The following is a 13,627-nucleotide window of genomic DNA, read 5'->3' on the forward strand; positions in this document are numbered from 1 at the left end:
GTTTGTACAGCTTTGTACTCCTGAGAGGGTTAAACGTGGACAAACGCGGAACCTCGACCCCAAAGCTTTGCTTAAGGCCTGCTGGAGAGGGGAAAGGAGGCAGGGAAGCGGTCAGCCTCGTGTGCTGCGCTGGGGAAGGGAGCTCAATTCACGTCACAGCTCCTAAAGATAAACGCACAGGTGCCGTTTTTGTGGTAAAAGTTACCAAACTGGTTCGCCTCCCGTGTCCCCATCGCTCCCACAAGCCCTTCCCTCTCTCCCCCCGGCCCCTAGAGGTTTCAGGCCTCCTTCCCGTCACCCTGACGCGCCCCCTCCGCAGCCCGACCCCGGGCGGGCGGGGAGGGGCCGCGCCGGGCCCCTCAGGGGCCGCCCCCCCAGTCCCCGGCCCCTCAGGGCCGGCCCAACCCCCGCGCGGGGGGCAGCGGCTCCCCCCTCCCCCGGGCGGCCAATGGGAGAGCGGCGCCCCCGTCACGTGACGGCATCTCCGCCCCCACCCCCCTCGCCGCCTTTCGGCCCGTCACGTGCCGCAGCGGGAGCCCCGCCCCCCCGCCGGGCCGGAGCGGAAGCGGCCCGCCTCTATGGTTCCGCGCGGGGGAAAGAGCGCCCCCGCTGCCCGCGGCGGGGCCGACGGGAGGCGGGCGGACTATGCCCATTCCCGCGGCCGGGCGGGCGGCAGGAGGCTGCCGGGATCGCGGCGGACCTGCCCTCGGCCCCGCGCCCCGCTCCCCTCGCTGCCGGCCCGCGGCCCCGCCGGGCACGCGGCGCCCTGAGGCGGCGGCGGCCGGCGGCGGCGGGGCGGCGGCGGCTGGGCTGAGGCGGCCCACGGGCGGCGGCCGGGCGGGGGCAGGAGGTGGGCGAGCGGCGGGGCCGGGGGGCTGAGGGGGGCGGGGGGGAGGCAGCGGGCGCGGGGCCGCGCGAGGAGCGGTGCCCGCGGCCCCCCCCGGCTCCGGGCTGGGCCCCGCGGAGGCCGCGCGGTGCTGGGGCGCTGGGGCCCGGCTCCCGGGGGCGCCCCGCGGGGCAGCCGGCAGCGGGCCCGGCGGGAGGGCGGCGCCGAGCCGGGGGGCGGCGTGCGGGTGTGTGGGGGTGTGCGGGTGTGTGGGGGCGTGTGTGGGTGTGTGTGTGTGCGTGTGCCGGGGGCTGCGCCCCTGCCCCGGGGCTGCGCTCTGGGCTCCCCGGCCCGTTAGGTACCGCAGGCGGCCTGGGGGCGAGGCGGTGGCCTGGTGCCGGGAGCCGGACCCCCAGCTGCTGGCGGTGCGCTCCGTGGCGGGGGCGTTGCGCTCGCAGCCCTTCTGGCAGGCGGGGGTTGGTTTTGTCCCCGTGCGCGCGGACCTCGCGGTGACGGTGGCATGGCACTTCGGCTCCTACCCCTGCCATGCGGTCCTTGCCTGCCCTCACGGGTTTTTGTGTGCACACGCCTTCCTCCCTGCGTCCTCCCACCCCTTTTTGTGATGTATGAAGTAGCATTCTCTGCTTTGCAGGCAAAACACGGTGCTGCTTTGTTTTATTCACGTATCTGCTTCCTGCTGTCACCGCTTCCCTCCTTCCCAGCCCTGCTTGGTCCTCAGCCCTTTCTCTCCTGCATACCTGGGCAGCGCACCTCTCGCCTCTGCCTCTGGGCACTGTCGGTTTACTGACTGACAGAAGTATGTGCAGGTTCTGCTCCTGGGCTCTGGGCAATGCCCAGCTGTTCACAAAGCAGCGCTTCAATGCTCGTGGCTTCTCGTTGGGTTTTGCTTGGGCCGGATCTACAGCGAGGGCAGCACCAAGCCCAAAGGTGCAACCCAGAGCTGTTGTTGTTACCCTTCTGCTGGGGACAAGGAAGGGAGGTGCAGTGGCAATGGTTAAATAGTTTTTGTCGTTGGTGCAGCTGTTAGCCAATGGGGAGCAAGTGTTCTCAGGAAGCATTGAATGGGATATATCTATAGTCCGTATCTATAGTCCAAAATATTTTTTCTTCGCTTTTTCCCTGGTTTCCTTTCCTTTACGGGAAGGCTGGTCGTGGTTTGTTTTGTTGGTGGGGTGTGTGTGTTTGATGAGGTGCCTATTTTCAAAGTGTTTAGTAAGCTGTACTGATAACTTCAGAAGCATGATTTGAGGTTGTGTATGCACGCTTTCAATTTATGTGTAAAAGCACACATTTTGCTCGCTGGATTGATTTTTGTTCTGTCTTAGAGGCACGTTGCAAAAAAGCTGTATGTTGCAAAGGCTTTCTTCCTCTCTTTCTTGCCACAAACCCAGCAACTTAGCAGAAGCAAGGAAGTAGCTGCTGTTTTTTCACCTGTAACTGTTCTGTGTATTGTTTTTTTTGTTTTTTTGTTTATTTTTCTCCTCCTTGCCAGGGTTCTGCAGTGCTCCAGGAAGCAAGTTTTGAAGCAGGATGGGAAAAAGACGCTGTGTTCCTCCACTTGAGCCCAAGCTGGCAGCTGGCTGTTGTGGGGTAAAGAAGCCCAAATTGTCTGGGAGCGGAACGCACAGTCATGGGAATCAGGCCACGACGGTACCGGGCTCCAGTTCAGGTCCTCTTCAGAACCACCAGCATACAGACGCGAACAATGGAAGGGAGAACGTATCTGACTTGACTTTGGGCCCGGGAAATTCCCCAATTACTCGAATGAATCCCACTTCAGGAGCTCTGAGCCCACTTACTCGGCCCAATGGAACTGCCAACAGCACCAAGAACCTGGTGGTGACAGCGGAGATGTGCTGCTACTGCTTTGATGTACTCTACTGTCATCTCTACGGTTTCCCTCAGCCACGACTTCCTCGATTTACCAATGACCCCTAGTGAGTAAATCCATCTCTGGGGGAAAGCAGAGAAACCAGCACCCAGAGCTCTGCTTTGGTTAGGGGCAGCGGTGGGGGGAGAAGGGTTTCCACTGGGGAACAGGAAAACTGGCAGGGAGTTTTCCTGTAGAAGGAAAGGGAAGGGGAGGAGGAAGGGGATGTTCTTCTGCTTGGTCTACCAGAAACAAAAAGGATACCTGTGAGTGCACGAAAGAGCAAAAACGCTCTGTTACGTTTCTTGGAGATGAGTGGAGCTCTGAAGAGCCGTGTTCAAGTGGGAACGCCGCTCTACAGAAGGAGAGCTAAGCAAATGTATGAGGAAGTGTGGTGCTTCTTCAGCTCGTGGCCTAGTGTGTTGCATGAGACAGTCCATGCTTTTGTCGGGGAGTGCAAACCTGCTTCGTGATAATACTCTGCAAAAGTTGGCTCTCTGCTTTGCAACAGACTCCTCACTCTGCAAATAATTAACTGCACCATGCCTTCTGTAAAAGTGTGCTAAAAGAACAGACAAGGAACTGAAATCAGACAGTTCTCAGAAAACAACAGAACAAAACGATTGATTTGAAGAGGGTTCTGTCTCTCAAGCTGGGCACTGGTTTGTTAACAGGACAAGGGAAGAGACGTTCTTCTGCTAGCAAAGTGGGAAGGGGGTAAAGTAGGAGGTTGAAGCAAGTTCCTGGCTGATCCTGAAACAACAGCTGAGCTAGTGAGAATTGGGCAAGGACACCCCAGGGTGTTGGGTTGCCCAAGTTAATGGATTTACCAGGGAAGGGAACCAAACACTTGCAAGGAGTTGAACTGAAAACATGACTGTTTTGGAGATAGTGCTAGCTGGACTATACGGGGAGAAACAGAGAGTTGACTTTCAAGGACGATACCAAGATTGAGAAAGGAGGTGTGTATGAAAAGAAGTGAGAAGCAGGATTTATGGAAATGTTACCTGACATCTTGCTGAGTGAGATTTAGCCAGCCAATGTTTGTCTGAAAGTTGAATGTGTACGTTTGGAAATGTTAACGTTGTTAAAATGTGTGGTGGAAGGGTTGTGTGGGGAAGATCAATGACAGACAGACCTTCTCACGCTCCTCTAGGGACCACCTCCAGAACAACACATAAAATACAAAGTTGTTTCCGTCTTTAATTTAAATTCATGAATTTTAAATGGATGTAAAGGAGTAATGGCTTAAAGAGGTCAAGGACTTTTTCCTTGTATTGAATGTTTCCCCACCTTGCTGGCTGTCAGCATAGAACCAGTGGGATGTAGGTTGTGTATCGGTTATTATCCTGGCAGGATTATAGATTCATGTTCTGAATGCTGCTGCAGGCTAAGCTGTTTAACGTTGTAAATACAAGTGAATGGAAACATGCCCTGGATTGGAACATAGAATAGTTCCGGGGACGCCCTAGGCTGAAATATTTCTACCGATGCTTCTCAGGCCTAAACTCATCATGCTCCTTTTAGAAAATAATGCATTAGTTTGTTATTTGGTTGCTTGAAATGCAAAGTTTTTTTTTTTGTTCTTCGGTCAGTAAGGGAGATTATTCTCATATGGCTTCGTTATTTTGGCATCAAATCAAATGTCTAGCAGGATTTTGTTGCTGTTTCTGTTGACTAGTTTCAAAAAAGGCCTTATTTCAGGAACGTTGGTTGGTTGAATTGTGTGTCCAAATTTGAAAAGTTAAAAACTGTTCGTTGGGCATTTCTGTGCTGATAATTTTTAAAAAAAAGTCTTTTAGGTCATCATTCCAAAGCAAGACTAGCTCCTCCTTTTTCTTCCCCATCTGGTCAAACGCCTGCCTGAATTTTCTTGTGTTTCGGCATCCGTGCTGTTGGTCGCAGCACGTAGCTGCTTGTACCCCAGGGAAAGGCGTGGGTTTGCTCTCCGGTAGAGCAGCGCGCAGGGATGATTTGTCACCCTTGGGCTGGTAAGGTAATGAACTTCAAGCCAAATGTTATCACGTGTGAGAGTAAGCAAAGTGAAAATACCTAGATAATTTGTACTGTTGTCCTTTGTAATGTTACAAATGTCGAGGTAAGAGATGCTTGAACAAAACAGATATATACCAGAAGTCCCTCTCAGGAGGGACAGAGAGACAATTGCTGGAAGGAATAGAAAGATTCCCAGGCTTCTCCTGACCTAATTCTCAGCATATTTTTTCAGTTGTTGCTAAACCCTAAAGATAGTAGTAGTGATGGTCAGGATCCCGCATAAACAGCGTGATAATATAAAAGCTACAGGGCTATGGCTTGAAAACCACCGTGAATTCCAATTACCAGCTTGAGAGGATGTGCACGTGGACGGCAGTCGTGATGATAATTGTGGAGCCGATAGGTGCCTGCAGAGCGCAGGGCCTCACCTATGTCTGAACAAGGAGGTTCACAGATCAGCGTAGAAGCGGCAAGATTCTGAGTTACACCTAAATTAACTTGGTAACTGAAGAAAATAGTACCTTTGCTATTCACATTACTGAAAAAATGACAGTCTTGAAGCTGTGTGACATGCAGATAGTTAACTGGTTACTTCTGCCGTTTTAGTACAGCGGTCTGGTGGGTTTTATTCAATAGTAGGTATTAAAAACTGATACTAAAACTATACTGTGCAAGTTTCTAATTGCCACGCAAGACAACAAACACTTGCCCTGTACAATCTGTACCGTAAGTTTTTTTTTTTTTTTCCCTAGTATAAGCAAATGCTGGTTTGAACAAACCATGCTTTGCGACTTTAAATGCCCCTTGTAGTTGCAGCTGGAGAAGCTGGTTTTTAGTTGCTGAAGCTCGCCTATGCTCAGCCATGCAAGCTGTAATCAGGCACAGGTAGGATGTTGTGGCTGGAGGGAAATGGTTGCCATCATCTCTTCAGGATATGACTGCAGAGTATTGGAAAGTGGTCTTGGGTGAATGTGGGCAAAAGATTATTGTGACTTGTCTTAAAGCATAAGGGAAATGCACTTTTCTGGGAGGGTCTGTGGAACAATTGCCCTATTGTCAGCTGGACTTGTAATTTGCTAAGTGAATTTATTCCTGAGATAAAGAAGTAAAGAATCTCTTCTACGGTGAAAAACTTTAATAGTGAATTTTTATGTACTTGTATGAAATTTTATACCTTTTTTTATGCCTCAGTTGTTATGACCACATTCAAAAATGTTACAAATGAGATCTTTTAAAATATGACAGCCTTCTGAATGCAATTATCCTGTCCTTTCTGGTAATATCTCTTCTATTATAGATGCAGAAAGCTGTGTCACAGCTCAGTGGAAACTTTTTTTTTTGTAAGGGGAAAGAGGTGAATTGGAAATGTGAACCTGTAAGATGAATCCAAGAAGAGAAGGAACTTACCTAGATTTGTATTCTATCAGTAGTGCTTTTCATTTCCTCCCTTCCCTTTTCTATGTGGGCAAAGTAATGGTTCCAAAACTTTAATTAGATTAAGCTATTTTTTCACTGAGCTTGTGACAGTAATGCTTCTCAGAAATCTCCTTTGTAAGTTTAGTATCTTTTTTTGGTAAGCTTTCCAATGTGTTTTCATACGCTCTGTTTCTGTTTTCTGTTTCAACATATGGTAGCTAGATGAAAGTGTAAAGGGATGATATCCTGAAAGTGCCTTGAAGCGGTGTTGGAAAACTAGGACAGTAAATCCTCTGGCTTGGTCAAGGAGCCGTAAGGTGGCTGATGGTTGCCGAAGAATGTTTCCGCTTCCTCTGTGGGCAAAGTACTGCACAATTACCACTGACAGACTGGTTGCTATTTTGGGTAGCACTGCTGCCATTGGTCACAGCTGGTAACTAGATCCTGAGTGCTGGATTTATGCGGTGATCCAGTCTTGTAATTCCATTGTAGCTCTGGGGAACATCACTGGGCATTGCTTTGTCACTGCAGTGCCGATAATGTTCTGATGACGTAGGCATAAGAAGCTCTGTTGCCTGTATTTGAGGAACCATCCGTTCTCCGTGCTGGTTTTGCTGTCTGAACAGAACCTCTTAGTATTGTTGTTAACGTTTGCTGCAAAAATGCATTGCTTACACGAGCCTCAAGAATTTGAGGAAAGTGATTGCCTATGCTCTGATGTAGAATCAGTCCTGTCTTCGTGTTTTATAACTTTTGCCAGTATTTAATTTCAGAACGTGATTTTCTTAACGCCGTGTGTTTTCTATCATATTACTTATCTCTTAAAGTTCCATAGAAATCCACAGACTGATGTTTGGTATCAGTAATGACCAACTTTCTCATTTATGCCTGGGTTCAAAGTGACTGCTGCTTTCATTCAGTACTCTGTAATCCAAAAAAGTAAGATCAATTACCCTGTTTTTATAATTAGATCAGCATCAGCAGTTGCCTTGCACAATTTTCCAGATGTTCAGACATTTTTGTGGAGCTGCAGCCACCATTGTCTTTTCTTTACTGTTTTTCTCCGCAGCTGTTTGCAGTTTCACTCACTTTTTTAAAAATGAACTTTTTGCCTTTAATATTCGCTATGTTCTTCACCTGGTCATCTCTCCACAGAGCTCTTTTGAATGCTGTTTTTCTGAGCCTCGTGTTTTCTTGGGACTTAATCATGATTTTTGGCTTAACAGACTGAAATCAGCCTGCTGAATTTGAGAATCTAGTGTTATGCCTGTAGATTTATGATAGATCGGAAAATGCCAATCTGTGTGATGTTTAAGTAGGATGGGTATAGTGATTTGGATATGTGCTCAACAGGAGAGAATCTGTGAAAATGTAAATCAAATGTAGGGTAAGCAAAAGGAGATGTGAACATAAGCTGAGTGCTAGGGATGGACCCAGAAGTTGGATCCTCATGGAAATAACAGGGTAAAAAAAACAGGCTTGCTTTTTACCCATTTAGAAGAAGAAAAAAAAAAACACATAACTTTTATTGCAAACCTGAATAATAGATGGTTTGTAGAATGCTTGGGGGGGTCTTTCAGGTTCCAAAGTACTATAAATAAGGAATCTTTTTTGGCTGTATTAATTTCAGTTGTCATATAAGCTATCGGACGCTGCTGAGTGAGGTCATGATTCACAGAGGTGATGAGTAGGGTCAAATAACTGTATTACTCCTCAGAAAACAGCATGGTCTGGCAAGGAGGGTGCTGCTGGAGACATTGCAGAGTACTGGTGGAGAAAAGAGTACGCTGAAAAGGTGTGAGGAGGAATGCTGTTTATTAACATTTGGGAGTGTGTGGTTTTTTATTATTGTTAGATGGCAGGTGCAAAGAAGTGCCTGTTAGGGTTTATTGGAGAGGAAACAAGTGCGTGCATACATGCTTTCTTAGACCTTATTGGTCTCTCCTTAACCAAGAAATATCTCTAGAGACTGCAACATTTTTCTATTTTTGCCTTTTCAGTCCACTCTTTGTGACGTGGAAGACGGGGCGAGACAAGCGGCTTCGTGGCTGCATCGGGACCTTTTCAGCCATGAATCTTCACTCAGGACTCAGGGAATACACATTAACCAGGTAACTGTGTTGAAAATGAAATAAATCTGAACTTACTTTAATTTGCTGAGGATCTGTAAGGGTTCAAGATAAAGATATTTTATTGGACTGACATAGTTAAATTTAATATGCTTCACGGTAAAATAAACACGAGAATTGTATGACAGGGTGAGGCAGTATGTTGGGATTTAGCAGAACGTATTTGTGACGAGTGAATTTGGTTGATGTTTTAAAGCTAATGTTGAGTCTGTCTTGCGTCCTAACAGTGTTGACATCTTATGTAGCGCGTAACTTCTCTCCAGCTGCAGTAACTGGAGGGCAGTGTCAGGAAGCTTGTACAACTGTTTGCATGTTACAGTTCACTAGATCAGGAGTAGATGAAAATCGCTTTCTCTGCAGTAGCAAATATAAAAACTTTTCATGGAGGCATAATCAACAAGGGAATAACTGAGCATCTGAGAGTTTCATCGGGCGCTTGTATCAGGAAATATATCTTCTCTTCCCCTAGTGCACTTAAGGACAGCCGATTTCCACCCCTGACCCGCGAGGAGCTGCCCAAACTCTTCTGCTCTGTCTCCCTCCTCACTAACTTTGAGGATGCCAGTGACTACCTGGACTGGGAGGTGAGAACAGGTGCATTTGGAACTCTGCATCACTCGTTCCGTTTGGGTTCGGGTTAGTACATAGTGATGTGTCTCCTTCGTTACCAGGGGGTATGGGTAGTCAAGCTGGGAATAGAAAAAACGGGGCTGGGAAACTAGAAGGGAGGAAGGCGATGGGCTAACAGTGTGGTTTTGGTTGGGGGGGATCTTGTCAATGAGACAAGAAAGTGTTTAATGGATTTGGCCCAATAGGAGATAGGTTTAGATGTGTATATGTAAAAGTATGTAAAAACCTGGGAAGTGTTTTGACACTGTAAATACAAATTGGGAGTAAAAAGTAGTTAAGACCTAAGATATAGATAATTTTAGGACGTTGTACATAGAGGCATACTTAGTTCAAGGAAGATTTAGTAGACTTTGTGGTTGGGCTAAGTTAGGCGTGACTCTTGTTTAGGGATCCTTGTCTTGCTGGACCAGCATAAGAGATGGAAAACGTCAGACTTCTAACAAGACATATGTCAGGAGAAGTGGCAGGGAGACTGTCTGGGAAAGGCGGCAGAGGTTCCTTTATGCTGCTGCTTGTGAGACCTGTCTGGCCAGGACAGAGTGGGGAAGAGAATGTCTTTCATCCAGGCGAAAGGCAAACTGGTCAGTGATAGAGAAGTACACAGTGTTGCGGGAATGACAAATCAATCATGAACACAGTCATAGCAAACGCCTCTTATTTGGCTGTTCATTTCCATCTATAGGTTGGGATCCATGGGATCAGAATAGAGTTCATCAATGAGAAAGGTGTCAAACGCACAGCCACATATTTACCTGAGGTTGCTAAGGAACAAGGTGGGTTTGAGATGACAGCTAACCACGTCAGTACGTTGTGTCCCAGAATTGGGTAACATAAATCTGTGGATTTTGGGTTTGGATTGTAATGCTTTCCTCATAGTAGTGCCATGGATCCACCAGACTTAATCTGGATAACTGACACCTGATACAGCTGCTGTTGGGTCTTCATCTGGCCTGCCTCTCATCCCACATCTGTTCACAGCTGTATCTTAGTGTAAAAAATGTTTTAGGGCTTAAGAAATAGAGGATCTCAAACTATGGATCTTCCAGCTTCATTTAGCATTGCATCTTTCCTCTTCTATGTTTCTCCCACCAACTAGGATAACTGCAGGCTGCACAGCACCAACAGGAGAGTCCCTTTTCCTCCTCATTGTTGCTAAAGTAGCATCCTCCAGATAAGGGCAGGAGACAGGGCCCCTCTGGAGCACACTTCCCATTCAAATATAGTAGCGGTCACCATGGTAACTTCTCAAAATATTGCCTCCTTTCCTCCACCTAGCAGAGTGGAGTGGTCGCATCCTCCTGGCTCTGGGGCAAAAGACTAAGGTAGGAATTTTAACTCTGATCTCTCACATAGCAGTGCACTGTGCTATCACTAGAGCATCAGGCTGATCCCAATTTGTCTATGTAAAGCTAAGTATTACCTTATTTTGAGACTTAAAGAGCTAAAACTGAGTGGCACGTGATAAAACGGTTTGGGGTCCTTGCAACAAAAGCAATGCATGGACCTTTGTAAGAAGAGAGGTCAAACGGAAAATGGAATTTCTGTTTTATAGACCACTGCAGTTTCAGTATGAGCTAAAAGGGGTTAGCATGTGCAGGCAGTGTGCATGCAAAAGGCCATGTATGTCCAGTTCAGCACTGGTATCTCTAAAGCTCAGTTTCCTGTATAGTTTGCTTCTCTAAAGGCCTTTTAATGCATCTCCTCTCTTCTTGAAACATCGTTTTTATGCTGAAAATCATCCCTTGCTTTTATTTTTCAATAGACTGGGATCAGATCCAGACCATAGACTCCTTACTCAGGAAAGGTGGCTTTAAGGCTCCCATTACCAATGATTTTAGGAAAACGATTAAACTCACCAGGTAAGGTGATGTATTTGTTGTCTTTTATTTTATAGTGTTTTGTGGGTAATTTAAGGTATTTGTGCTTGGTGTATGTCTTCATGCTCCTGTCACGTGCTAGGCGTAGGCTGAACGACAAAATCATAAATTCCATGTGTTAGGCGGGTAATGCGTTCAGTCCGTGCAGGATCGAAGTGAGCATTTTCTAAGAGAAGTGTAACCGTCTTTTAATATAATCATCCATGTGAAAGATCAAACGAAACAGAACACTTGAAAGTTTAAATGGCTTATTTTTCTGTATGTTTAAAAAGGACTTCCTTTTCTCAGTGTGCTGATCTATGGATCGTGGTGACAGCTGTCTTAAATCCAAGCCATACTCAAATATGGCTGCTTTTCATAATTTGCTTTTCTATACCCCTAGCTATCTATCCCATTGGTTTCAACTCCCTTTATGTTAGTTTAAAAAATAAAAATAAAATGTATAGAAACACCCTAATTTATCAGGTTGTTCCCTACCTCTGGGGAAAGGTTTTCATTAAAATCAGGTGTAATACAGACTTGGTGCATTTCACAGCCACTTTGAAGTTACCTCTTGTGTAGTATGCTTATAAGCACTTCTGGGAATCTCTGGTCTCTCAGAAGGGACTTCACATTTTGTGAATTCTGATTCTATAACGCGGTCTAAGTCACACGTATGCTATAACAAACCTCCCCTTACCCAACTCTGTGTCATCTGCTTTCACCAGCCTTTCAAGTATGAAGATCTCCTGAAAAGCAAATAGTACTTAAATACTGGTTATTTAGTCTCTGAAATGTTGAGTTTTCTGCTTCCAGCAAACTCATGTCCTTTTTTTTTCCTCCCCGTTCCACAGGAAGTAGATAAAAAGAATACAAATTAATCAATTGTTTCCCATATGCCACTTCAGAAGTCCTCTTAATTATGATTGCCTTGAATAGGGCTCAACTTTTGGGACACCGAAGCTAAATCAAGCTTAAAAGTGTATTTACCCAAACTCTCACATGAGGCGATAGCAAACGAAGTACCTTTTGAAGTCAGTGGGGGCCTCTTTGCCATTGTTAGCTGTGATCCAAAATGTCAGATCAATGGTTTTTGCCTAGCCCAAACTGCGTGGTCTGCTTACGGTTCGTGTTCTGCTGCTGTGTCCGCAGGTACCGCAGTGAGAAGGTGACAATCAGTTACGCGGAATACATGGCCTCCCGTCAGCATTGTTTCCAGAACGGCACTCTTCATGCCCCCCCCCTCTACAATCATTACTCCTGACACACGGCTGCATGACCAGTCCCACCCCCCAGTTGCTGCCAACGGCTACGACATCATTGGGGCGGATGCCTCCTCTTCCTGGTCCAGTTACTTCTATTACTGCACCATTTTATGATGCTAGCTTCCGTTGCCAAGTCTGCCTTCCAGCTGACCTGGGGGGAAGATGAGAGCATGACAGAACTGGGGCCCAAGCCTTATCTCAGCCTTCCCTCCGCGCGGGGGTTCAGTTGGATTGGGGCTCCATGCCTATGAACTGTTGCGAGGTGCAGAAGACCTCTCGGAGTGAAAGTGCCACTTGAGACTGGTCTGTTCTTGTGCGTGACCAACACTCCAGAACCTCGAGCTGTTGGTTATGGAACCCCCCAGATCAAGTAGGAGCATTCCCCTGGCAGCCTGGGCAACGGAGTCCAACAAAACATTTTTTAGGTTCTTTTTAATTTTTTTTAACCTCTGGTATCTGTTGTGTACCAAGAGCTGATTGCAGTCCCCGCACATCATATGGGGAGGGTTGAACATCTGGATAGCACCCCATCCTCACGGACAGAAAACAGTTAAAGATGTGAAAAACCTCTGGATGGTATTGCAGATGAATCCAATATTTAAATAAACCCTAGAAGGCTCTAATTCTCAGATTCCACCGTAGGTTGGACTCTCTAGTACTCCTTTTGGTTTACCATTTGCTGGGTTTTTAGACAGTGCTTTGTAATGTAGCCTGCTATGAAATAGAATGCTGTTAGGCCTCTAAGAGAGCAAAATGTGGTGCTGCGTATGCGAAGGACAAGGTACTGGAGTGTACCCTGGACAGTCTTCTCTGTTATTACCAAGTTTTGTGTCGAAACGTTTGTAACAGAGCCTGATTGGATTAGGGATGGGGAGGGGGTTGCAGAGAATTGACTGTAGTCATACAAGGGAGACAAGTGACTGAAATTTGTTTAATTTAAGAAAACAGTCTCGGGGACCTTCCTTTTGATAGGACAGCCACTTTCTCTAGTGTGACTTTTGATTGTGAGAATTGTCAGTGTTCTAGTTTATAGCAGGCCTTGGGAATAAAACTGCGTAGTTTTGTTGGTAAGCTATCTTATACAGCTTTTCCATTACCACATCAAGGCAATGAGTGAGGAGAACGTATAGTACCCGAACTGTACGGAACTCATGTGCACTCTGTACTTCTTCTCCTATCATTGAGGACTGCAAGAAGTACTCTAGGAGGAAGGTATGTTATCCAGTTATTTCTGCAGCCTCATTGAGGGACGCCCTCTCAGTGAGGTCACTGGACTACAAAATGTAATTTTTTCCAAATTCCTGGAGGGTCAGCAATGATGAGGAAAGAAAATACAAGTGTATAGCAGAGTAGTGGCTATTTGGCTGCATATAGCTTTAAAGTTTGCTTATATGTGGTAATGATGACTTTTTAAATTGGCTGGTTTCAATTTCAAATTTGAAATTTGAGAATTTCAAGCCTGAAATTCTCTCCTGGCGTGGCAGGGAACAGGGCTGGTAGAAAGCTCAGAACTGCATGCTGCTGCTCCTTCTGGTCCTAGAGAAGCAAACAGGATGGTGCAGTTTTGCCTGGTGGTGTCCTCCTGCTGCCGGAGGAGAGACGTGAGGGAAAGGAGGGGG

General features: G+C 46.8%; 1 protein-coding gene across 4 annotated transcripts; it reads left to right on the forward strand.

The window, feature by feature from the left end:
* Positions 1-791: 791 nt before the first annotated feature.
* AMMECR1L (AMMECR1 like) lies at positions 792-13,432 on the forward strand. 4 transcript variants are annotated; one of them, XM_040567605.1, is made up of 7 exons: positions 792-850; positions 2,340-2,784; positions 8,129-8,239; positions 8,727-8,841; positions 9,570-9,660; positions 10,650-10,746; positions 11,896-13,432. In XM_040567605.1, exons 2-7 carry the CDS (start codon positions 2,378-2,380, stop codon positions 12,005-12,007), a joined length of 933 nt encoding a protein of 310 aa, XP_040423539.1. In that variant the 5' UTR covers positions 792-850; positions 2,340-2,377; the 3' UTR covers positions 12,008-13,432. The 4 variants fall into 4 exon arrangements, 2 of the variants coding, with proteins under 2 accessions (XP_040423539.1, XP_040423538.1); XR_005822655.1 differs by lacking the exon at positions 792-850 and adding an exon at positions 10,166-10,209 and having other exon boundaries at positions 1,144-2,784; XM_040567604.1 differs by lacking the exon at positions 792-850 and having other exon boundaries at positions 1,080-2,784.
* The last annotated feature ends 195 nt before the right edge of the window (positions 13,433-13,627 follow it).

The sequence above is a fragment of the Cygnus olor genome, chromosome 9 (genome assembly GCF_009769625.2).
Source record: "Cygnus olor isolate bCygOlo1 chromosome 9, bCygOlo1.pri.v2, whole genome shotgun sequence".
Classification (NCBI taxonomy): Eukaryota; Metazoa; Chordata; class Aves; order Anseriformes; family Anatidae; genus Cygnus; species Cygnus olor.